Genomic DNA, 25,668 nt, shown 5'->3' with positions numbered 1-25,668 from the left:
TGGTGGTATGACACTAAGCAAAAGTCCCAGCTATTCAATAAGCCTCCATCAGCAACATGAGGAATATGTGTGGCTGCCTTGCAATAGGTAGCCCCATCTATTCTGGTAAGTACAGTAATTGTGAAAATTTGGAGCTGAGTGAGAAGTAGTGTAGCTTATCTTGGGATACTTCTGACCTTTTGGAAGAAGTCTGCTTGAAATCTGTTGAGACAGAACTGGAAGTTTCTATTCTCAACATCTGAATGCTTTCTTTACTTCCCAGCCTAAGTGATTTTTTTTCTCTTCTTCTTCCCGTAGTTCCCATTAAAACTAAACAAACCAAAAATGACCCCATTGGGAAGCTCCAGTCCCTTCCGCACAGAACTACAAGATGCATCCTCACAGTGCACAGAACATGATGACTACATGATGACTGGCTCACAAGCCTGCATAGATAAGTGTCATCATATAGACCAGAAAACAGAAATTATATTTGCTCTCAAAAATCAATTCTGAGATGCATCTCTTTAGTATTTGTATTGCTCTTTTCTTCAGACTCATCAGCTATGAATGAGTAATAATAACAACAACAGCAAAACTATTTAGCACCTATTATAGCATACTTACGTGACAGTTAAAGACAGTAAACTGGAAAAATTATTCAAAGAATTAAAATAAAAGATGTAGAAATTTTGCTCAACATAATGAAGCACTGGAACTGGGGTTTCATTCCAGCCACAAAAATAAAGATGCCAAGGATTTTGTGTGCAAATTCTCGATCTCTCTGTTGGCTGTAGCCCATCTGAAAGGTGATGCTATAGGTACCACAATGTCCTTTCACCACAGAGAGGGCTTGGGGTGAAGGATGCTTTTTAGCATGAAAGAGGGAATGCCCTGCTCTGCTCCCAACAGCCCTTTAGGCTCTTCTGCTTACAGGCATAAACCATTGTGCACAGTTAAGGAGAGGGTTGTTCTGAGCCTCCTGGGTAATGCCAGGCAGGTCACATCCCTGTGCTGTGCCAAAGTATCCCCCTCCTCGCATATTGGGTTCTTTGCTTCCTTAAAAAGGGGCTCTGAAATCTTATGATGACAGCTCTCTCACCTGCCAGTGTTAGTTGCTTGGTTTCTGTATGCAAAACCAGAGACAGAGCTTTATAGCTGAATGGTGATGTCTGAGTTAATGAGTGTTTACACAGACCTGGCTGGCAGGCCTTGAGGCTTGTAGGCCCTGTGCTGGGGAGCTGTGTTCAGGCACCCTAATTTCCTCAGCTGGCTGTGGGTTTGCTAATGCTAATTAGTATCCATGCAGAGGTTCTCCCCGTGGCAGGGCCATGGGCTGGGAGGATAATGCCATCTGGTCTTATAGCCTGAGGGTAAATGTAGCCATGTGTGCTGCTGACTGGAGTCACAATTCTGCAGAGAGAAAGGAAAGGAGGTGTAAGATTGGCCCTCCTTCCTGGATCAGCTTCCTCAGAATCATATTGTGAAAAAACAGTCACGTATCTAATTTCCAGGACTTGTAGGACAGGTTCCACATGCTGAGAAGGACTGCTGAAACCACACTTCATTTTCAGATTTTTTTTGTTTTCTTTTCCTTTACCTGTGTTTTCTCAACAAAGAGAACATCCATTCAGAAATCTTCCATCTACATCTGTTTAGGAAACATTTTTTTCTGTCAAATTTGCATTTAATATGATGATGTCTTGGGTCTCCCCATGATAACTAGTAATAGTCTTTAAGAGCTACATGCAGGCTGACTGCTGATGGTTAAGGACATGTCTGGACCCATGACTGCCACTCTGCCATTTGGCCAAGCATCTTGAAAAATCCCTGGACTACAGAAGTGCAGCACAAAAACTCACTTTGCAGTGCAATTGCAGCCTCATTGTGTGCTGCTGTGGCATTGAGTCTCTCCCTGAATCCACACATCTCTTCTGAGTCTTCTGAACTTCCTGCCCACATCACTTGTAAGCTGCAAGGGGCTTTCTTTGTTACTCTCTCATTGCCACTTAGTTCTGAAGTTCCCTTACTCCCTACTGCACACTGTTGAGCATATTTAACTTGTTCAAGACTTAGTTCTCTCCCTGCTTTGCCAGTTCCCTATGAACTTTTAATGAGCAGCTATTGGAACAATGAGACATGGCTTGGTCTACTCACAAAGCAGCTTCTCTGGAAACAAAGAATGCTGCAGTTTTAGCTGCAGCAGTTCAGACTTCATTGTCTCTAATGCCATTTTATGGCAGCCTTCTCAGTAAGTGAATACGCTGCATGATCAAGAGTCTTTTCCTGTGGACTCTTCTTCACCAGGAACTTTGGGTTATTCAAGAAGTGAAGAACTACCAGAAAGCATAAGTGTCTGCACAGCATATTAATTAGTTTTGAAGGAAGTTCTGACATAAAGCAGGGCATAATTTTCGTATGGATAATCATAAGAAAGAAATCTCATGCACTCCCTGAGCATTTGCCCAGCTCCAATTTAAGGTCATTCTATACACACCACTTCATACCCCTTTGCAGCCTCCCTTTACCCTCACCATCTATGTCAGTCTGAAAATATGAGAGGCCCTTGAGTCAAGCAGTCAAAATCTTGTCAAGGTGGCCTCAGCCACTTGATTCCTGCAACATGATGTCATGATACCTGCATTTATAAACCTCTTAAGCAAATTGTTTATGGGTTAAAATGAAGAGGTTCATCAACTGGGATTAGCAACTTGCCTGCAAGAAGCTTACTACTTTCACACTGCTTATATTGACAGTCCCCAATATCAAGCAGTATCATACTCTCTGAAGAAACTGTCCAAGAGGATGGGCAATCCCTTTGGAGGACTTATGCTTACAATTTATGCAAAGAAAAATCAGTGAAGCCATCATCATCAGATCTCAAATTTCAGGTCCTGTTCTGTATTATGTACTATGTACTATTCTGTGCTTTAGTACTCCAGTGGGGTTTCATTCTGATTAAGTTATGCATGTGTGGGGAATTCAGTTAGGACTATGTCAAGACTGGAAAAAACCCTTCTGTTTGATCATCTGTTTTAAGTTACTTTGTTCCTAACAATCCCCTGCAATCCTCCCCAATATACACCTACAGCATTACGTTCAAAGGGCCCTTCAAGTAATTGCAAAATATTTATGTTCTTTATGAGTTGTCCTGGCTGATGAAAAAGACTGTTTAAATTCTGCCAGATGGTAAAAAATACTGGCTTTTGAACATTAGAAAAACATTTCAAAACCAAGGCTAAAATAATTAGTTCTTTCCATAATGTGAATTGCTGAATTTCCTGATTCTTTTAGAACATGGAGATGTGAGATAGAAAAATGACGGAAGTTACAAATTGCTCTAAAGAAGACAAGAAGGAAGGGAAAAGCCAAACTCAAATTCCTGTACTGTAAGTTCCCTTGCAAGGTCTGGAGGTGTTAGGTCCTATCCTTGCCACTGCTTTGCAGAAGCACTGGTCGCTACAGCAGCGGGCCACAAGAAGCTGTGATGTGATCTGCCAATGACTTTCAATTATACACTTTGTCACCAAGTCTGTTCTTTGGATATGAGTTAGGGAGGAGCATGCAGACACAGGGAATGGTGATATTGCTGTCAGAAGGCTCTTTTCAGTATAAGACCACAGCTCATAGTTTCCCTGCAAACAGAATTCGGACTTGTGGAAGGCAGCTCCTGGGTGAGGCAAAAGCACACCTGGCACAGCTTGTGCTTCCAAACACACATAAAGGTGGAAGGTTGACTGACAGGGTTTGAGTTTGGGAATGTAAGAATCTGAGCCCTTTGGGTGGGTGGGCATATGCTGAGTGTACAGTGCCTGAGAACAGCTTCTGCCCAGGAGATAGCAGCAACTAGAGGTTCAGAGGGAGGATGAAGGTTTACTGCTTTGAGGTTCTTCTCCAGTCTGGTGATATTCCTTAGTGCTGAGTGTAAGGATCATACATGTCACAGGATCTTAAAGACTCTGAAAAAGCTTTTGCTTCTTAGCCCATTCACAAACAGAAGACAACTCATTTGACTTCTCACCAGCAATTTTCTATGCTTCTGCAGCATTCTAAATAAGCTGTGGAGCTGTGTTCTTACCAGAGTGACGACAGTTGCTACAACACATCTCAGAAAAGACAAACCGCCATGGGAAGAGAGAAAAACACCTCTGAGTCAGCACCATAACTGGATGATAAGCAAAATGACTCAAGGAAACCACTCCTCTCCTTTCATTAATGTGATTATTGCCAAGCAACTATCCCTATTTAAGGAAACCCTCCAGTACCTTGCTATTGGACATATAGCACATCATTATCAAAGAAATGTGGCTTCTGAGCATCAGGGAAGGCAGCCCCTTTTAGTCCCCAAAAGCCTTACTAGTGGTGGGAAAGCAATGAAGTCACTGGGTCTTATGGGGCCTTTTGATAACATATGAAGTTGATGCTCATTATAATTAGAAAATTAATTGAGAGTCAGTGGTTTGATTTGCCCTAGAAATTGCTGATGCTGGAGCTTTACCTGAGGATGGCAGTGGCAAAAGGTTTTATTCTTGTATGACATCTTCTTGAAAGAGGAATGATCTCTTTTTGATTTGTATGAGTAATTTATCTTAAGTACTGGAGAAGATCAAAACCCTCTGTATACCCTGAGAAACACTTGAATGGTCTGGTATGAATTCCCTCAGAATTTATGAAAGCAGGATCTCACTACATCACTGAGGGGTGATGAAGCACTGTCAAAAATCCCTATTTGCTTCCCAAATTACTTAGTCTTTCTCTTAAACCCAGAGAAACCTATTAAAAAAGATCAGACCCAACTGTGAAATTAGTGCCCACATTTGATCATTCTTCAGAAGGCATTTTAAGGTGATTTGGATTTCAGGAATCAAAAACTTTTTGGGAAAACATATTGGTATCTCATTATCCAGCTTCCTTTTGTACCTACTGATCCTTTTCACCCCTTTACTGCTTTAAATAGTAAATGTTTCCTTATTGCTCAGCATTTCTTGATCCAAATGATTGGATCTAAAGGGCTCAAAAATGCTATCTGGACAAATGGTTAAAATTTGAATTCATTATTAGAGTTGAACTAGGATTTTTGGAGTAAACCAGGTATTCAAAAGCAGAGCCTTTTAGAAGGATTTGATAGTTTTAATAAAACTATTGCTAGGATGTTTTGTTCAAACAGAACTTCTAGCTGATGAGACATTCACAAATAACTGAAAGGGAGAAGATTGCTGAGGTGCAGGAGAGCAAGTTGGACTAAGGATTTATTTACCTTTTGTCCTACATTTCAGGAAAAGTTCTCCTGCATATCAGCCACAAGATGTTCTGAAGTAGGGAATCCCTCAGCCTCTCCTGTGGGAACTCTCCTACCTTAATTATTTACATAAAGAGGGAGATAACACATTTCAGCAGAAGAAGTGAGAGGTCTAAATTGGAAATTTTGTCTTTGTTGTTTTAGAAGCTCATTTTGAAGTTGTAGAATTTTCAGAAGTTTCTATAAAGAGATTATTTTTGAGAATTGGTGATCTTGAATCACCTGAAATGGCCTTGGAAAATACACCTGGGGGTTAACAAAGTGAGCTGGGCCTATTCTTTGTTAACAGAGGAGAGAAAGAGAGTCTTCTAAATATTTGAGGTTGCTGAAATCAGCCTTTGAAAATTCTTTAGCATCCTAGATTAGGCTGGATCCTAGAAGGCAGGGATTTTGAACCCTGTCCAAATAGTTTGCAGCTAGAGCTGCAGCACTACAATGCTCAGCCTGGGAAGTAAATAGGTTCCAGTCTCCTGAAGTCACCAGGACTCTCAAATCAGCCTAAAAGGATAGTCTCCAACAGGAAATACCCTGAAGATTAACAGGTGGACTCTGCACAGTGGATTCTGGTCGTTACTGAGGAGTGCAGCAGGCATCTAGCATACCCATAATTAATGTCAGCACCACAGGGATATTATTAAACCTGCATGCCAGATGGAAATGCTTGGTAAAGCCACACACCTCAACCTCCTTGAGAGGCAGGGGATGTCCTGGAGCAATCAAGTTTGCTTGCAGGCAGATCACTGGGCCTAGGATGGGTGCTAGGGCTTCTTTACCCCTTCCTTTGTATTATTGGTAGAGATCTGTTCTATTGATAATAGCAGAGGGAGGCATTGTCATTGTATGTCAGTGTGATAGCAGGAAATACACATCTCTTGTAACTGCAGTGCAGCACAAGACATCTCTGTGATTGGCTGTACTGCTGTGTCTGGTGTATACTTCCCTGATGGTGTGGCTGTCCTTTGTCAATGTGGCTGGAGTTTTGGTAGAACAGAGGGATTGTATTTTACTTGTGGAGAGTGTAGAGTTGTGCTGAAGTCACAAGAGATGGTAGTCAGTACTTATTATTTTCTCTTTGAATATTCTCCTATCCTTTTTCAGCAAAACTGGCAGCACATAACAAACCTACATCAGAATCCTGCTTTCTTCAGAAAAGCTTGACTTTCAGCAAATTCTCTGAAATAAGGCAGGTTTGCTGAGTCAAAAATCAAATGAGAGCAGTTTTTTAATCATCTGTGAATAATTCAAGACTAAAGCTTTTCAGGTCCATCCCCAGGCATATGTGACTTCTTATCATAAAGTTATTCAACTCTAGGAAGCTCTCCTTAGCCTGAAAGCTATCACAGAGAAAGGATTAAACACCAGAGAAAAGGAGGTTCAGGTGGCATTTTTGAGTCACAGTCAAAAGCAGCAAAAGCTTTTATAAACCAATCTTTAGCTAATCCTAAGTAGACAAATAATGCTGATGTCTTCCTTAGTCAACAACTGCTTTTCAGTTGCCTCTGTTGCAGAGGAGGTAGGTGTATTGTTGAGTGAAAATCTATGTGCAATTCTGTTAATGGCGGGGGAGACAATGCTCCAAACAGACATAAAAGACAGAAGAAAATGAAGAAACAAACAAACAGCCACAGGACATGAAAGAACATTAGGAAAGCTTTATTTCCTGGTGCCTGAGCCAGTCCTCAGTGAAGTTGATGGAAAGGCTTGCATCACTGCAGCAGCCTTTGAGTGTTGTTAGCTCCATGGAGAACAGGCGGTGTTTGTTTTCTGGTTTTTAGCTGCCACATATGTTTAAAAGAAGCTTATTTATAAAGATGCCCTGCACCCATAAATTTATACTCATGGTTTCAGATGGATGTAATTTTTCATCTTGCTTCTGCCTGTATGCATCCATAGTTTTGACTGCATACAGTTAATATACTGCTGTATTGCATTCCTGATGTGGTGTCTCTGCAGCAGTAAAACATTTCTAGGTGTAGGTTGTGTGTAAGTTGACATTTATGAAGTCGCTGGGAATTCCTTAGAATGAAGGTTTCTGTAAAAATATTTTTCCCCACTGTTAAGCTCTTTAGCCTTGCTATCCTGAATAGCCCAACAAAAATTACTACTGGGATTACTTTTTATATGCACTTTTCAGCTCTCAGTCCATCTTCTTTCCCCATTTATCTATTTGTGCAGGAGAATAATATGAATTGGCAGATAATTTGAAACTGAAATCAACACCCCTAAATGGCAAGATTTTAGCACATTATTTCAATTTTTTGAAAAAGGTCTGATTTTGTTGCGATACATACCTCTGCAACTATTTAGGTTTTCCCTATAATGTGATCCATAAAAGTGAAGGTATTTTAAGAGGAAATTTAACAAAAGAAAAATATCTCTCTGGGGCTGGTGTAAATGTGGTGGGTTTATCACCTATTTTATTTTATCTGCTTTTTGCATCTGTCTTACCAAATTGAAACCCCTGCTTTCTTATCTTATAAATGAGCATAATACCTTGGGGCTAAGCTAGTTCACACTGTCTGGGGAATTCATTCCTAGTCACACCCTCATGGAGCCTTTGAGTCTGTGTGTGTGCAAATGCCTGAGAACAGTGCCTCCTTTCCACAAATGAAAATGGCAAAAAATACCCCTGTCCTTTTGACCACAGCCCGATGATAAATGAGAAGTGTGAGGAGTCTAATGAACTGTTTGAATATGTTGAAAGGCTTTTGAGACTGGAACCTTTTGCTTAGGAGTCCTGCTAACAATCATACAGAAGAACTTTCTCAATTTCTCCGAGTTCTTGTATTCTCCCTCCTCGTTGTCTCTCCATCTGCAGCAATCTGCTTCTCAGTGATGTTAGGAAACAAGGCTTGAGACTGAAACATGAGAGTTTTCTGGTTAGCTATGCAGGAAAAATAGACACTCTTAATGTCTGTCCCTCTATGCATATGGGCTGGCCTGGTCATGCTCAGCATGTCCACAACACTTGAAAGGACCTTGTTAAGCAGCAGCTGTTCTCAGCCAGTGCTCTTGAAACAGCATCTGCTAGGAGAAGGCAATTCCTCTTCATGCCAAATTGCAGTTGTTCATTCATTTGGTGGGAGATTCTTTATTTTAAATGCCATTAACAAGCCCAAACTCAATTATACCCAGTTTTCCCTAAATGGTCATCTGTTACGAGGCCACTTGCTACCTCCCCTATCACCCTGCAGCTGTTGGCTGTACTTACAAGTGCTCGTTACAAAGACCTTCACGCTCAAGAGGGCACTGCCATGCTCCAGTGTTGGTACATGACTAATCAGTGATGCCACTCAGAATCCAGCTCTCAATGTGGTTCATCAAGATGTCACAATTGCAGCCACTGTCTCTCCACTGGTGGCTGGCCAGTGAAGCTGAAAGAGTGCTGTGAGTGCTGAGGTGCTCTGAGCCAGCTGTCTCATTTGACCCAGAGCTACCTACCCCATCATCTGTGCATGCACACTGCTGCAAAAAGGCAACTCTGTCCTTCTACCACATGTCCACAGAGGTGACTGACATGCTTCTAACTAGCTTCACAAGGGGAGCAAGACTATGGCAATGTGCCCCCTCTGTTGACAGAGTGACAAAATTACCCTTTGTCCCCTTAAAAAGGAAGTAAGCCCAGAAGTTTCTCTCCTCAATTAGGTGAAAAGACATCTCATAGGACCTGGGGGACTTCACCTCATACTTAAGGATAACTAATTGGACAGGAGCCAAAAAGTCCCACCTGAGGAATTTACTAGGAAAAGAAGAGAAGAAACTAATCGCTTTTCTGAGTGTTTTACCAGGGGCAAAGACTCTTGCACCTGGCTCGGTTTTTCTCTGTAAAGGGTTTTGTTATTTTGCCTTTTATTAACACCTTTTTGTTTCCAACACTACCACAGAAGCCATCCTGCTGATTTTATGCCTTCTAAGGTAGCTGAGCTATCTTGGGTGTGAAATGTATCTCCAAGAGCTTATGAGACCTGGCTCAAGGAGACTCATATTTCACAAGACCATAGGTATTAGTTCCTCCTTTCAATGCTTTCCTTTTTTCTTCACTCCTGGCTAGTCTCAGATAGATGGTGCAGATGCTACCTCTACTTTACAACACCCACGGTCCTAGAAAAGAGCTGTAGGAGTTGCAGAACAAAAAAGGATTGCATAGGAGAATAGGGGCATTTCAGGCAGTTGCTTAAAATAATTTAAAATTCCTTTGACTTGGCTGCTACCTTCCTGACTTTGACTCAGGCTGCTACCTCCCAGAACATAGCTTCATTACTGAGCTCATTTATCCTCATCTACAGTTTCTCAGCTATAGCCCTTCCTCTGTAAGTCACAGGCCATTCCTGCCTCTGCTGAACGTGTGCTGCAGGCAGCTTTACAGCTCAGTGGCACTTTATCTATTCTGTGTGAAAATACAGATTCCCAAAGGCTACTTGAATTCCCTAGAGTAGAAACTGTAATTTTTACACAGTAAGTATAATATAAATCTGTTTCAAGCAATTGATCTAGCCTGCCAAGTCCACCAAGGTGAGACTGTACCTTCAGGTGTGTTGTGAAGGTGGTTATGTCTGTTCCTTCTCACAAATTTTATTTTCAGTGTACACACTATGTGCAGCAGCTGACTGAGGTGCAGAGCTAATAGGTATATTTCTTGTTGATGCACTCAAACTCCCTCAACTCTGCTAGCAATGGGCAGTTATGCTACCAGGTTAGTTTTTGTGAGGTGGCAAAAAAGATGTCCTTGTATGTTGGGTTACTGGTTTATTCTGGATGTGTCAAAGAAGTACACAGATTGAATTGCCATTTTCTCTTTCCACATAAGTGTTTTGGCTGCTCTAGCACAGCCTGCAGGCCTTGCCTGAGCAGATATGTTGGTTTGCATCTAATGGCCTTTTTCTGAAATTCTGATCAGGAATAATAAATTCCTACACAATAAACCTATGCTGTATTGTGTAGTCCTTGTAGGAGCCATTTTATGCAATTACTATAATGATTCCCCTGTAGTTTTAAAGCCTTTGCTCTTAAATTGCTCTGAGGTGTGTGTTAGACTCCTCAGGTGCCGATAAAACCCCTCTGCATTCTTTAAGAGACACCAAGGGGAATTCTGTAGAGTAGCTCAAATGGATCCATGCCCCATGTGGACTCCACCTCATCTTTAGCAAGGCTGCTAAGTGGAAGAGGTGGTGGGCGCTTCAACAGCTGTTCAGCACTGAACTCTCCAAGCCTCAGTTTGAAGATAAGAATTGAAGTAGTTAGTTTGTATTGTTTGTATTGAGGAATGTTACGTTGCTTCTGTTCATCTTGATTTTCATGGATTGGAGCACTACATGGATTGGAGCCCCTGAGAGGGCTCACTTACAAAAAATATCCTCAGTGTCTTGAGTTATACTTCCATGCGTGGTTTGAATTGCCCCAGTTTCATCATCCAGCACAGCACAGAACCTATTACATTTGAGAGCTTTCTCTTAGGATCTACAACCGATCAGCTTTTCTCTATATTTTGAAAGGAGCTCATCCTGTTAGACTATCTCAGATAATGTCTAGCATATGCCCATAGAACCAAAGCCCTCTCAAAATGCAGCACATTGATAACGTTGCCTTCTAAAAGGCAGGAGACTCAGGAAATCTTCCATTGCTGGATGGCATTTCAGCCCACATGGCCCAGCTGCTAGGCTGTTCCTCTGCCCACTGCAAAGCTTTATAGGGAAATGTTAAAGCCTTGCCCAGCAGGGACAGGTAGCTCCTAGGATACTTAGGGGAGGAGAGAGGGTGCAGGGCAGTTTGTACATTTTAACCAGTTTGTACATTTGACTGTTTAGTGCAAAATGGTACAGCTTAAGATATTTGGAGGATATTTCCATATCCCAAATTAGTTGTTTCCTGATGAGTTGAAATCCTGGTGTGGATTTGACAGTTGCCTAGAAAAAGCACCCAGACTGTCAGGTCCCATTTCTCCTGCCTATTTGGCTTCAGCCATGGATGGCTGAATGGCTGTTTCCACTTGACTCTGCAGGTGCCAGCTGGGTCACTCACAGTTCTCACACAGAGTCCCCAGAAGCAGCTGCAGCTATGGGAGATCTGGCTTTCTGGCAGCTGGTGCTGCTCAGTGGAAGCTGCAAGTACGTGCAGCCTTCACCCAAGTGCCTGAAGCAAGAACTGGTCTGCAATCAGAAGTTGTGCTTGCTGCAATTTCTGACCTGTAACAGTTTATTATTTATTTACATCTCCTATCAGAGTTAGTACCTTACATACCACAGAGAAGTTCATCCCCTTCAACAGAGAAAACCCCACTTCTTTGACAAAAAAAAAAAACCAAAAAACCATGTGAAATTTTCAACTCTAAAAACATCTGAAAAAGGGTTCTGCTGATGGAAACAATGGGTGGTAACAGCATTCAGTGAATTTATTGTTCCAGTGAGTGGTTTTCAGTGCAGAATTTCTCTGAAGAGCTGCAGTAGGTAATTTTTCTGTGACTTCATATGCAGTTGGAAAACACCCACTTCATCTTGCTTGTGCTGTTTTATTTAAACTCAATTGGCTTAATCCCATGGCAGCCAGGTTCATTTGATATTTCTCCATTAGCTAAGCACTGCTGGATGCTCCAGCACAATGTGCTTTATGTCAAGGAGTGAAAAACACAGAAGCAGATTGTAATGTTGGTAGCATTCCCTGCCATTGCCCTTTTGTTCCTATTGAACATTGTGTTCTGCCGTGAGGCTACACTGACAAGAGGTGACATGGCAAGCAACACTGAGGTAAGGGGAAACCACTTTGACTGCATCATTATCCTTGAGCTCTACAAACTGCCCTTTGTTGCTTGGTGGCCCAATGCCCACACATCTTCATTCTTGTTCTGGCTCTTCCTTGCCTTATTGATTCATTCTGGGTGAAGAAGCTCCTATAAAAATAAGGCAAACACCTCATCATTGCTTCTACATTGGGAAGTGCTATTTCTGTTGCTAGGGGATGTACTTAGAAAATAAACCCAACTCTTAAAAGCAGTATTTCCATTTCAGGCCATCTTACCTTATGCTGTTCTGTTGTTTCAGCTAATTTTCCAAAGAATCATACTTTGGTTTAGTTGTTCTATCTATTAATATCTGGGAGGAAGTCTTAATTAAAACTTTAAACTGCTTGAGAACTAAACTCACATGCATGCATATATCACAAGGAGTCTAAACTGAGTCACTTTCTATGGCAATATGTTGCCTAAGTTCCTGAAGAGGAAGAAAGAGGAATGCTACAAAATCTGAGGGAAATTGTAGTGCAACCTGTGATTGGCTCAGGTCAAATTAGTGTAGTGTAGGTAAAAATGTTCGAGTAGAACACATCAAATAGAGTCTTAAACTTCAACAGTCTTCTTGTGAAAATTGTCTGATATGTCTGGTAGGAAAATCAAATGGGTCAGCAAATTTTCTATGACTGAGTCTCAAGCACATGTGGAGAAGTTGTCCACCTATGGGTTCAGGCAATAGCTCTAGCAATGGAAACCAGGGAATCTAGATGGAGATAAAAAATTGTAAATTAAATAAGTGGCCCCAGATTAAACATTTCAAAAATACAGATTCATATAGGTGTGTCTAAGGTTAAGTGGAATGCAGCATTGGTAAGAACTGAAATAGAAGTCCTTGGAGTGCATTAGGTAAAGAACAGTCTATGCTTGCAAGTAATTTTAGCAGCTAAATGGCTCTGCTCATCTCATCTCATTCTCTGATACCTAATGATAATGTCTCCAATTTCACACATTGATTTTTAAACAATGCTTGTCAAAATAAAGTGAGTTCTGTAGTCAAATTAGCACAGTCACAGGTTTGCTGCCTTCTCCACACCTCATTGGAAATGCCACACTGTTGGAGCAAGCTAATTTCCTTATGCTCAAGGTGACTGTTGGAGTGGAGCTTGGAGTGTTCTGCCCTGCCCATTTGCAGGAAGGACCAGCTGCAACACAGTACAGCCCATCCTCTAGAAAATGTTCCATTCTCCCTGAAAACTTCTTGAAACCTCTAAGTTCTACGTTAACTTGCCAATAAGAGACTTCTCACCAAATCATCTTCTTAGTGGACTCCAGACAAACACCCTTGGAGTTTTTGCAGTACTTGGTATTAAATTAAGTGTGGTTTTAGTCAGAAAGTGGGTGGGAGGAAGAGCAGAGGAATTTAGTACTGGCAAAAGGTACAGTATGGACAACCCTGGAAACACTAATTCACGTAAATTGTGGGACAAGGTCTGTGGGGTGGAGTTTCCTCTCTGTCTCTCTTGCTCCATCGGAAACAACACATGGAGGGAAGGAGAATTCAGGTACTATGATTCCTGAACCTGCTACGGACTTTAGGCTCTAGCATGCCAGTATAGGGCCCTACAGACAGGCAGTAAATTTACTAAAGACAGGCTCTTGAGGCATGCCTGCTGATCAGTTCCCTGTGTCTCTTCTGTGCCTGCTAAGGGATTTAGTAAAATGTAAAGGGAAGCACATTTTATGTGGTCTAAGCCAGATACAGCTATTAAAATCTGGCACCTGTATGTCTGCATGGCTAAATGCTACAGAAGAAAGGGTCTGCAGTGTGAAGCAGTTTGTTTCATTGTGCTGAATTTGATATGACCTTGGAAAACAGTATCTGTGCTGGCAGAGTGTAATCCAAGTCAGTGCCAGGGGCATCTAGGATGGAACAGAGATACTTACAACCTAGGCTGGGTTTTTTAAATTGCTTTCCCCCCCATATTAGGGAGGGAAATACCTCATTCTCCGCATACTATATGAGGAGAAATTAGAGGGTGGTATGGTAGAATAGGAAAAGGACCCCCAGATACTGTAATTTGACTGGACCACTGTGTCAGCCCAAGGAAGAAAAGGGAGGACCAAGAACAGCTTCTCAGGCATCTCATCTACCTAGTCATACTCGGCTTCTGGGCTCCTCAAGGTCTTGCCAGCAACAGCTTAAATATTTTTCCCAGACTTTTTGAGCTACTTGCTAAAGGAATGTCATTGTCTTGGTTGAGAAGCCCCAGCAGGCCTGTTCTTTTACCCATGGACTGCCTGGAGAACAGAGTCAGCAAAGCCGGTGAGGGCCACAAATTGTTTTTCCTGGTTTCTGTTATGATGCTGACAAGACCTACAGCTGGCAGGGATCCCTGTGCATGTCAGCATGGAAGTTGGCAGTTACTGCTGTTTCTGACTGCAGGAGATGCTCCTTTCTGTTCTGAGCAACAGGGAATTCACCCTGTTGATGTGGTGGTGTGGATGGGGATGACATTGCCTCTACACTTGCTTTGGTACTATTAACCATGCTCCCTTTTGGTTTACTCCACAGATATTATGTGGGAAAGAGATCCCCCGCTGGGTGAACCGCCTGGCCTACTTCAGCTCCTGCATCCCCTTCCTCCAGAGCTGCCTCCCCAAGGAATGGCTGACCCCAGCAGCCCTGCAGAGCCACATCAGCCTTGGTCTCCACAAGGAGGAACAAGGGGACACAACAGATGAGGAGTCCCCCTCCACCTCTGCAGCCCCCTCAGCCTCAGGCACATCACGAACCTGTAGACATACACGGGTCTAAACTGCCCAGTTTCCCCCCAAATAACATCCCTGCTCTCTTGTTCTATTTATTTCTCACACCCTTTCGCACACATTGGTTTCTCTCTTCAACAGACAACACAGGGGAGGGAAGACCCCTTCTGCTTCAGTCCCTTTTCCAAGGACTGCCACTACAGTTGCTTGGCAAAATGACTGTGAACCCCAACACAGAACTGAGGATTGTGATGACTAAACTGTATTCTCCTCTAGGGGTCTCCATGATCCTTGATCTACAGAGAACTGCTGACTCTCTCAGGCATGAGAGCATGTGTATGGGCAGAGTGCACATACTGTGATGTTCCTTCTCTGGAACTGTTTTATCTTTTTATCTCTCCGTCTACCCATTTAAGACCAGCAGTCTCTTCTCTATTTTGGCTGGATTTTCCCTTTCCCAATGACAAATCACCTGCCCACACCCAGTGAAGGAACCAGAGCCAGAACTCAACCTTCTCATCTCTCAGACCAGCAACAAACTCCACTCAGATCCATCCCTTTTGTAACTATCAGGTTTCTAACTCATGTGAAGGACAAATGAAAGGTGCTCCTGTTCTACAAACCACCTGTTTTCAGTACTCAAATTTAAGAGCTTAAATGATTGTCCTGCTCTTGAAAATAATAAGAACCTAGAAAATGAATGTGTTACTGTGGCTTTTCTTTGGGGTCAAAAAGAGCACAGGGCTGTGGTGATTAGAGGCAGCTACTAAGTAGATGTAGAGGTTACTTGACCATATTGGTGCTTTTTGGCACAGACCCCTCTCAGTTTTCCTAATCCTAGGCAGTGTTCCCAGTTTCCTTTTTTCTCCCAGATTCCCTAGGGAATCTCTCTCCTAGCTGACATTTGCTGGCTGTATTCAGGGAAATGGCTTTCCTAAGCTCAAGGAAGAGGAGAGGGAATCTGTTTGGAAGGTCAGTATTTCCTTCAGATTTTCCTCCTGCACTCACAGCCATAACACATGGCTTCAGAGCCATTCTTCCCCGGCCTATTTACAAGCCAGCCCAAGAAGGTAAAAAACAAATGGTGAACCCAAAGAATGTCAACCTGTTACTTTCTCCTCCCTTTTTGGAGGTGGAGGGGGAAACTTAGGGCCACATCTGGAAAGCAAAAATGACCCTTTCAATGCATGGGCCACCATGGTGCCTTCTGCTGTGTGCACTACTTCAGTGGAATGAAAAATGGGCAGAGCTGGCTCACTGGCCTCTCCAAGCTGGCTCCTGACAAGAACCTGGTCCTTGGATGTATTTATGCTAATTCTGACAGCTGATGAGAAAGTACAGAATGAGGAAAGGACAAGTACACTAACTGTTCCACTCAATTACCTCACTAGGAATTCTAGTCAGAAGGTGTAGGAAAGAATGAAAGGGGAAATCCAGATCCCCTCCCTCCCTTGCAACTTCTCTTGGCTACACAAAGGAGGATGAAAAAGGAACAGGCAGTCTGTTGAGAGGGAGTTGCCATTTTGGAAATGGTGTTCTCAACAGCTACTACCAAGTCAGGACTTCCATTCTGGACCCAGAGGGAACTTAAGATGTTGGTTGTTTCCTTTTTTTGGTCATAAATGCATACTAAATCCAACCAGCTGTTTCTTTAGCTCAGGTATACAGGAGTGTGTCCTTTCAGGGCTGAAGGTCTCAGCTATGATGTACATCATGTCTGCAAAGATAACATTTAATGGTTTGTTATATGTGCATACCCTTAGTGAAGCAGGAGGCTCTGGAGAGATCTATTGGATGGAAATGTAACTCACAGGATGGCCTCACTCCATTGCCTCCTGAAGTGATGCATGTTTAGGCAACAAAACCTTTACAACATGCGTCTCATTTTCATCCTCTGTACAAACTGCTCCAAGAAGTCTACTGAACTAAAGTCATGTTCCTTATTAACCTTGGCTACCCACAGCCAGTGCTGCATTGTGAGCAATTCTGCAGCTCCTGCTAACCAGTCCAATACCAATCTTGATTAGTATGGCTTGTCCAGGGATGTTTAATAGGATTTCCATCATGATCTCTGTGCCACTGCCCAGAAACCATATTGCACAATGTACTGTTTCACTCTGTATTCCCCTGCAGTCGGGGTCATTGCAGCCTAAACCACTGCAGCATTGCAAGCTTCATTTGTCTGAAGTTCCCAGGGATTCTGCCAACAGCCAGCAGCACATTATGTGCAATGAATTTTAAAGGTCCTTCTCAGGGCGAAAGTGAGAGGAGGCTTTCCCAGACCATTTGTCTAGGCCAGGGCAACTGCAGTCAGAAACACCTCGTTCCCTTTGCTGTGACAAAAGCCAGCCAGCCATCACCCTTGTGTTTCTGCTCTGCACCTTCAGATGAAGCATCATGTATACATCTAGGAGATGGGCTCCAGAGGCATATTTCACACAGAAAACCCTCTCACAGTACTTCACAAAGTAAAAAATGCTTAACTAGATGAAAACCTGGACAAGAAATCCACATTTAGCCTACTTGAGAACATAAATATGTGCTTGAAATATTGGGAATAACATTTGGGGCAAGCTGTGAATGTCATAAAAACCCCAGATGTTTGTTTACCCATTTTTATGTTTGTCTGTCTGTTTATGACAGTATGGGTCACATCAAGGAGGCATCAAACCTCTGCTGTAAATCAAACCCAGAATATATTCCAATCTTCAAAACTTTTTGTTCAAGGTGACTGATCAACTAACAACGATAAGAACAAAGTGACACTGTGGAAATAAATTATATATTGATGATGGCTTTACCTTTGTAATATAGCAGCATTTTAGATTATTAAACATTAAGACATTTTAAAATCCTAATTTACTGTTCATCTCTGGCACAGAATGTTTGTCTTAGGCATCTTTATTATTCTTCCAATTATTACAAGATTGTTGTTATTACATAATTATATCATATTTGTATTTAGTTACACATTTACTTTCTCTTGCTGCTTTCTCTGCATAACACCATGTAGAAAATTTTAAATACCAACAGTAGTTATCAATGAAAACAGAAGAACAATGTATGAATCTTAACAAGAGCACCCCATAGCAGTGGAACAAACTCTTAACCTTTCTTCTTACAGCCAGGACTTTTGTGTCCTTTTAAAAGCTGGGATGAGATGGCACCAATTCTGCACATGGGCATCAGCAGCTGTGGGCTGCGTCTCTAGCAGTGACCTAATAGTGTTCAGGTGGGACACTAAGACTGGAGGTGAGGTTAGCCTAACACTGGAATATTAAAGGGACAAAACAAACTGTTGCTAGGGGAGGCATAAAAGGAGGGAAGCAAGTAATAATATCTTTTCTCAGCATGTCTTTATCTATAGTAGCAATTTCTTTAATTTAATGACATTATTCTTTCTGATTTCTTTCTGGTCAGTTACCTTCCTCTTCACAAGTCTGTGATTTGAGGCTTATATTTCTCAAACCCTTTAGAAGGGACACTTGTGCTTTCAGAGGCCCTGGGTGCGCTGCTTTTCCAGCACTGAGCCTGTGCTCTGTGATGAGCTCATCCCAGGCTCAGCACAGCATGGGGATGGACTCTGACAGACCTGTTCTCCTGCTCTCACTGCTCCCAGCTGAGAGTTTGCATCTCACATCTCGAATTCAAACCTATGTTGCCTTTGTGTTACTGAGGTACTCAATATATAGTAATTTCCTGCTATGTTGTTTTTTATTCTTCAGTTCTGTTTCTTTTTCTCTAGGCTGGTAGGGCTCTCAGAACAAGTTAGTGGATATTGGACTGCAATAATATTAGCTTATCTTACTATATGTTTTCGATTTTATTCTTATTTTAGTTTGTATATATGTGCTATCTAATTAACATGGTCAGAAAACTTTATTAAGTACCTCCACCACTTCCTTGATTAATGGAGAAAACTGAAGGAAGGGATCATCAATGTTCCATCTTCAAATGTTTTTAAATTACTCTTTGAGTTGAGGCAGCAGGTGCCTTGTTCCACTTTGTCCCTGCCCTGCATGCCATCAGCAATGACTTGGAATGTCATTGCTGGGTATGAAAAGGCTGTGTGGTGATTCAGAAGTATGTAAAGCAGGACCTGACAGTCTCCTGTCTCCAGGAGATTGCCACAGGCTACCAGAACAGGGCAGAACCTCTAGCTACAATAATATGTAAAAACATTGCAGCCTATGCCTGGGGAATGGGTGCTCTTGTCTGTAACAGGTCAGTGCTCCAACACCGTGCGTGTGGCTGTAGCTCTCACGTGCTGGGGTGGATGGCACAGCACATTTAATTCCTAGCACATATCAAGGATATTGGCTCTAAATATCAGAGTAAGGCTGTTCACTAGCACCGTTGTAGACAACTCTGTTTTTAAGAGGTTTTTTGGTTCATTTTGGCTGAGACATGGCATAACAACGCAGAAAAACAGATGATCATGGTCGTCAATCTTCTTCGCTTAGGAAAGCAGGCTACAGAATGAAAAGATGCAGCTCGTGACTAGGCCTGCTCAACTCTGTTCATCAACGAGCCGTGCAGTAAAGCGTGAGGGGGTGCGTGGGGGATGTGAGGTCGGGGCGATGTGTGGAGGAAAGGGGGCTGGTCTGAGCCATGGCCGATGCGCAGCGATGCCGCGGGCGCTCCCACGCCGCCCGGGCCGCAGCGGAACCGGCGCGCCGGGCCCGGGCCGCAGCGGAACCGGCGCGCCGGGCCCGGGCCGCAGCGGAACCGGCGCGCCGGGCCCGGGCCGCAGCGGAACCGGCGCGCCGGGCCCGGGCCGCAGCGGAACCGGCGCGCCGGGCCCGGGCCGCAGCGGAACCGGCGCGCCGGGCCCGGGCCGCAGCGGAACCGGCGCGCCGGGCGCGGTGCCGCTGTGGCGGAGGGGCCGCTGTGGCGCCGGAAGCAACGGGGCCGGGCCGGAGGCGGGAGGGCGGCGCCGGGCGCCTAGGGCGGGAGCGGGGCATGGAGAAGCTGCGGCGGGTGTGGAGGGGCCGCACGATGACCTTCGGGGTGCCCCTACTGGTGAGCGGCGCGGCGGGGGCGGCACAGCGCGGGCAGGCCGCTGGCGGGGCCGGGCCGCGGCGGGCGGAGCTCCGGGCGCAGCTGAGCGCGGCGGGGCCGCGGGTGGGCGCTCCTCCGTCCCCTCCTCGGCAGCGGCTGTGCGGGGCGGAGAGGGGCGGCGGGAGCTCAGGGACGCGGTTATAAAACATACTCCTAAAGATATTCCTGACTGGGAGCTGAGGAAAATGCTTTTTTTTTTTTTTTTCCTGTGAAACACCACTTGTGTTTCTTGTCTTACTTTCTTTAGCTTTATTATTGGATTTTAAACTGCCGAGGTACTGTTGGTGTGATAATTTGTATATCTAAATAAGTGGAAAGATTTTGAGTGAAGTGAGTTGAGGTTATAGGTAGCAGCTGTGCTCAAACTGGTGAGTGAGACATGACTTTTTATAGTTGAGTTTAGGAGAGATCAGTAATGTCAGAGGATTAAAACAAAATTATAAGACTCTCTTACACACACTACCTCTGTAGATAGTGCACATTAGGTTGCACTTCTCTGTCCTAAGTACCTGTGTTCATAAGGGGGAAAATGAAAAAAACGCAGAGGCACCTATGGATGAAAACTCAGGAAGGAAGACAAAAGCAGCACCAAAGCCAGTGTGGTTTCTGTTTGTGCAATTCAGATCTCCTTATCCATCTATACAGTTGGTTTGCAAAAAGTAAACAAATTTCATTGTCGATAAAGAATAAGGCAAAGGATGATTCCAACACATTTTTTTAAAGCTATGAGAGAAATCAGTGCCATCTTCCTCAAATATTCAACAGCATGCCTTGGAAAAAATGGAGTGGACCAAGGAAGGACATGGACACTTAACAGAGTTAAAAGTTTAAGGCCATTATTTTAAAGGGATATTACTGATGTTCTATAGTAAGGACATTCATTAAAGTTAATAATGAAGTATCTTTTCTCAAAATATTGATGAAGGCATTTTTAAGAAATGGAAACAGTTAAACCAAACAGACCAACAAAACAGTGGGATAATACCATAACTACATGAAATCATTTGCATCAGCAGCTCCACTCCCTGCTGTTGCACACAAACTCTGCCTAAAGCACCTTTCTGGAAGTGATCATGCATAGTGTTACAGCTTGTCAGGTATCCTGCTTGCATGCAGGTGTACCTGAGACGCTGTCCAGAACTGTGCTGCTTTCATATTTAGACCAAATTTATTTTGGTTTTGGATTTTTCATGTATGAGTGCTCTGACAATATTCTTCAGTTTAATAACACCTTGCTTAGATGTTAAAGGTTGGATTAGTTTTAGCTCACGCTGCTTTTGTTTATGTAATTATTTGAAGCTTGCTGCTTTTCTTCCAGAATCAGGGAAGATCAGGCAGTTTAGTATTCTCCCACACAACTTTAACTCTGTGGAAAGCCTGTGGAAAATACTATGTGATTAAATAATAGGTACTTAGAGGTAGTGACCTAGTGGAGAAAAAAAAATCACCCCTGCTTTTTAATAATAAGTATATCAGATTAACTGGTGTGGTAGGTGAGGAGATTCAACTGATACACAAGATTCTGATTTTGATAAAACTTTCTAAATTATTTTCCCTGTGACGATTGCATTTTAAAGAAGTAGGGCAAAGATATGTTTCTTTTTTTTTTTAGTTCTCAAAAGGATTAAAAAGATACTATAAAATGTAGTTATCACATGCTTGCCAAATTAAAATGTTATCTTTGGAGGAAAAGTAGGTCCTGTAGAAATAATGTGGGCTGTATTATTGTGAAAAAACAGAAATGTCATTACAAGATGGAGGAACTTGTCAAAAGTAGAGTAAAACATGAAACAGGATTCTTCCCGTGTACTCAGTCCTCAGCTGGAGTAACTTCTTAGCTCTGTGGTGCCATTCTGCCACGGTGCCATGTGGAGGTGATGAAGATGAACTGTAAAGTCTAGAGCAAAGCAACAGAAAAGGTAAAGCTGACATTCCACCTTTCAGGAATGCTTGAAGGAATTGACTTAGTTTATTTTAGAAGGGTCTGCAAAGTTCTGTACATTGAGAGTGGTGATTGCCTTTCATCACTTAGGAAGGTACCCCCAAAACAGATGATCTTGTGTTAAGAAAATGCTGCTGGTTTTTAGCAAAGAGCACTCTGATACGTAAGGAGGGTTTTTAAAACATCCAACTGGCAGCAATGGCATAGTTTGTCTCAGTTCTGCTTCAGTGCTGGAGCCAGGACTTCAGCGCCCCAGGCTAGGTCTGTTGTTGTACTTTTAGCCATTCCCAGTGTTTTTGCAAGATTTTCCATAGGTCATAGCAGGGATTTTTAAGACTGGTTTCTTTGACTTTGTACTGCCTCATTTCATTCTGTTCCTGTTGCAACAGAGCTCTTTCCTCCAGACACAATATTATATAGAGAAATATTCTATTCTGTTTCTTTCTAGGGTTTCATGTCTCCCTGCCTTAAAATTATTCTCCCTTGTGAATACTTCAGAATGTTTCTGACTTGCTGCCCAAAGGCTTCCCAGGGAGTAAGAGAAAGGAAAATTCATGCAATTGTCAGTTACCCAGCTGTCTATGGAGCTCTGAAGGCACCTCTGAAGCTGAACAGAATTGTGCTAAAAGATCAATTACAGCAAAAATGACAGTGAATCTAGGCAAAGAATCAGAAGGAGCATGCCTTTGCAATCCTTTCAGTTCTGCTGAATTTGTTAATAATACTGAAACCAAAGGTTTCTGTTAGATTATTACATTCTATACATAATTTTCTTCTCTCTAGACTGATGCAGGACTATTCTTCAGTACTGCTGAACTTTTCATCAGTACCATGTTTGCTTTTTTGGCGGGAAAAAAATCAAATGGCTTTCATATCTTGCCTTTTTATACTGCATATTTGAATGAAAAATCCCTGTGCAAAAATTGCTAAGGCTCCAAGGTCAAAGAATGAAACATCCTAATTCAAAGAAAATGGGTGTCTCATAACACCCCCCACTCCCCAAAATATATCTGTGAAATATTTCTTACTTTTTAGTGTAAATTATTCTGATAGTTTTTTATTTGTTCATTCGGTCTTGGGGCTGCTAGAATATTTCAGTGGGGAAGGAATTTTTGTGGTTGATCTTTAAACGTCATACTGGCAACAGCTTTCAGAGTAAGATGTGTTAAATCACAGTTTTCAGTTGTACTTTCTCAGCAGCTGAAAAAAGTGTTTCTTTGTGAGCAACAACGAAGCTGTAGGGGCTAGGACTTGAACTTGCGGGAGACCTTGATTTGTGAATTTTTCTATAACTTTGTACACTTTGCAGATACAGTATCTCTGTGTAGCACAAACAGTAAGCATTCAGGAGATCGTGATGTAACCTGGTATGGAATATCCCATTCATCTCAATGGCTTGAATGCAATCCAGTGAGTAGTCCCAAAGCATTTCTGACGATGGTAACATCTGTGTAGATGTTGGGATGAACTCCAGCAACCTTACAGGTGTATCTGAAATTTGCTGTTGCAGTAGAGGTCAGTGCCACCTCTGTAGTAACTTAAACATCTTTGTCACCTATATTGACATCTCTGTTTGCTGTTTTGATTCAGGAACTCTTTCCTAATCACATAAAGCTTAATTTACAAGTCTTGAGCACTCGTGGCTCTATTGTAAGAGGAGCTTCAGTTTCTGCTGCTTTATATTCCACAACCAACTCTACCTGAGCAAAAGGGATGTGTCTGTCAATGTCATATTGCTGCAGTGATGCTTCTGTAAGATCCTGAGAGAGCAAGGCTCCTTGGCTTGCTGCTGGTGCATCTAGCATCAGACCTTCCTTATGGGACACCAAACATGTCAGGTCACCTCTCTGGTACACTTGGAATATTTCAAGTCTGCTGGAAGTTATTTTTTTTCCAACAGGTTTAAATGAGGGCTTGGTATCATTAAGGAAACAAGTTTGGATTTCAAAATTGCTAAGTAGTAACAAATGTAAAACACATGTTAAAAACCCCCCTATTGTTTCAAGTGGTCACAGCACTTCCCATGACTTGCCTTTTTGGTTGTATGTCCACCTGATTCTAGGCAAGGATTGTTCAAACTCTCCAAGCTGCAAAATGAATGTATAGATGCAGTTCTAGTTCTGTCAGTATGTTACAAGGAAAAAATTATGTTCTGAATATCGGAAGTGACATTCTAGCAGAAAGAAAATATAGTCTGAGGTTCATTTGATGATTTTTATTGCATTCCTAAAATAAGTATATCACACTGTGTGTATAGTAATGGGGATTTTCAGATTTGCACTATGTTACAACATTCTCCATACCTACTGCTGTAGATTTTGACTTCTTTTCATTTTCCTGGGTTTTTGTGGGGTTTTTCCCCTCATCCTGTAATGACTGCTTTTACAAGTACTTTGCTTCTCCTTCTGGATCTTTGGTGTTTTTCATGTTGTGCCTTGTATTCTCAAAGGAGAAGGTACAGGTAGCTTGGAGCAGTGAAAGATTTTACTATGAATAAATATAATTCTAAAATCTATTCCCACGAGTGATTATTAGCACAGACTGTACTACAATGCCATCTACTCTGCTGTCTTGGACAGTGCAAGTTTACTTTGATAAACACTTTGTCAAGGGATGCCAAGAATGCATGTCATGTACAGGACTAGGAAAAAAGGTCAGGTTAGAACAAGTCCCTAACAATGCTGCAGCAATGTGGTCAGTGCTTCTAGGCACCATTAGAGAAGGTCAGTGGCATCTCAGACTCTCATTAATGAGCCAGTTGTTTTGACAAACAAAAGCAAAACAATTTTCAAGACATCAGGACATGAAATTACATGTCCATGGATTAGTTTTGTTCACTGGTGTGAAGTCAGGGTCATCTGGGAGCAAGGACTGATGCCCAGAAATGTTTTGCAGATATATGAAATGATATTTTGTTCTCCTGTGAATTAATTAAAGTGAAAGTTTGCAGGGTTAATGGGTTAAATTTTCATAGATTTCTTTAACTTCAACATTTCTAGTTAATTTCAAGAAAACTTGCTCAATTTGGAGTCCTGGAATATGCTAAATACAAGGCACGCTTTCCCCCACAGATTCTGGAGGATCTGCCTGTAAAAAGATGGTATGAACACTGGAAATACGGACAGTTTTTCTTGGGAGTAATCATGATTCTGAGATCTTTCTGTTGCTTATCGGTGTCTATAAGTAGAAACTGTTATTACATTATCTTCTGATATTGTTTGAAGAAGGATTACTGCAATCCGTATTTTTCACTTTTAGATATGTCAGTGTTATTGCTAACATCTTTCACATTATTGCCTTGGACAATTCATAATACTGAATTGCAGGACTTTTATTAATACCTATTACTTCATGTAACTTCATAATAAATTTTGACATATGCAGAACAGTTGATTTAACTGTTAATACATTTTTGAGAGATTAATAGAAATTAACATTCATCCATGAGAAGATAATTCTGACTTCTAGTATTTGTAGATAAATTGTGACTGCCTGTAAAAGTCACAAGTATTACACTTGCAGCCTAGAGGAGCAATAAATACAAAACTGTTTTTAGAATTAAAAAGTTGTTGCTCTCAATCAGTGGCTAACATAGTGTTGCTTTTATGCTTCAGTAACTGGTATTATACATGTAGGGTCTCTAGGCCTATGATGAGAGGCTTTGCTAGGCTGTGCTTCTGCTTTGCATCTCCTGTTCATCTGTGTGTCTTTGAATCCACAGTGTGGAGCTGTTCCAGACAAAACCAGCCCTGGAACTGTTAGTGCTTGTGTGGAAGCCAGAGTGTTCATGCTGAATGGGCTTTTGTGGAGTCCAGTTTGTGCAGTCTGAATTAGCTGACTTCCATCTTTCAATTGACTGTTAGGTCTTAAAACTTCTGAGTTCTCCTTTTGAATCAAGGC

The 25,668-nt window shown here is 42.3% G+C and overlaps 2 protein-coding genes across 2 annotated transcripts in view; both read left to right on the top strand.

The window, feature by feature from the left end:
* Positions 1-15,466, top strand: part of LOC139590082 (deubiquitinase DESI2-like) — a 50,368-nt gene extending 34,902 nt beyond the window's left edge. The window contains exon 6 of the mRNA XM_071427195.1: positions 14,572-15,466. Coding sequence (XP_071283296.1) covers positions 14,572-14,814 — 243 coding nt within the window. The 3' untranslated portion in view covers positions 14,815-15,466. The remainder of the gene's footprint in view (positions 1-14,571) is intronic.
* Positions 15,467-19,361: 3,895 nt separating this feature from the next.
* Positions 19,362-25,668, top strand: part of COX16 (cytochrome c oxidase assembly factor COX16) — a 47,248-nt gene continuing 40,941 nt past the window's right edge. The window contains exon 1 of the mRNA XM_071427194.1: positions 19,362-19,787. Coding sequence (XP_071283295.1) covers positions 19,377-19,787 — 411 coding nt within the window. The 5' untranslated portion in view covers positions 19,362-19,376. The remainder of the gene's footprint in view (positions 19,788-25,668) is intronic.

This window comes from Agelaius tricolor, unplaced genomic scaffold (assembly GCF_023055355.1).
Source record: "Agelaius tricolor isolate 1412-34295 unplaced genomic scaffold, bAgeTri1.0.p SCAF_5, whole genome shotgun sequence".
NCBI lineage: Eukaryota > Metazoa > Chordata > Aves > Passeriformes > Icteridae > Agelaius > Agelaius tricolor.
This window is presented reverse-complemented; position numbering and strand designations above follow the sequence as displayed.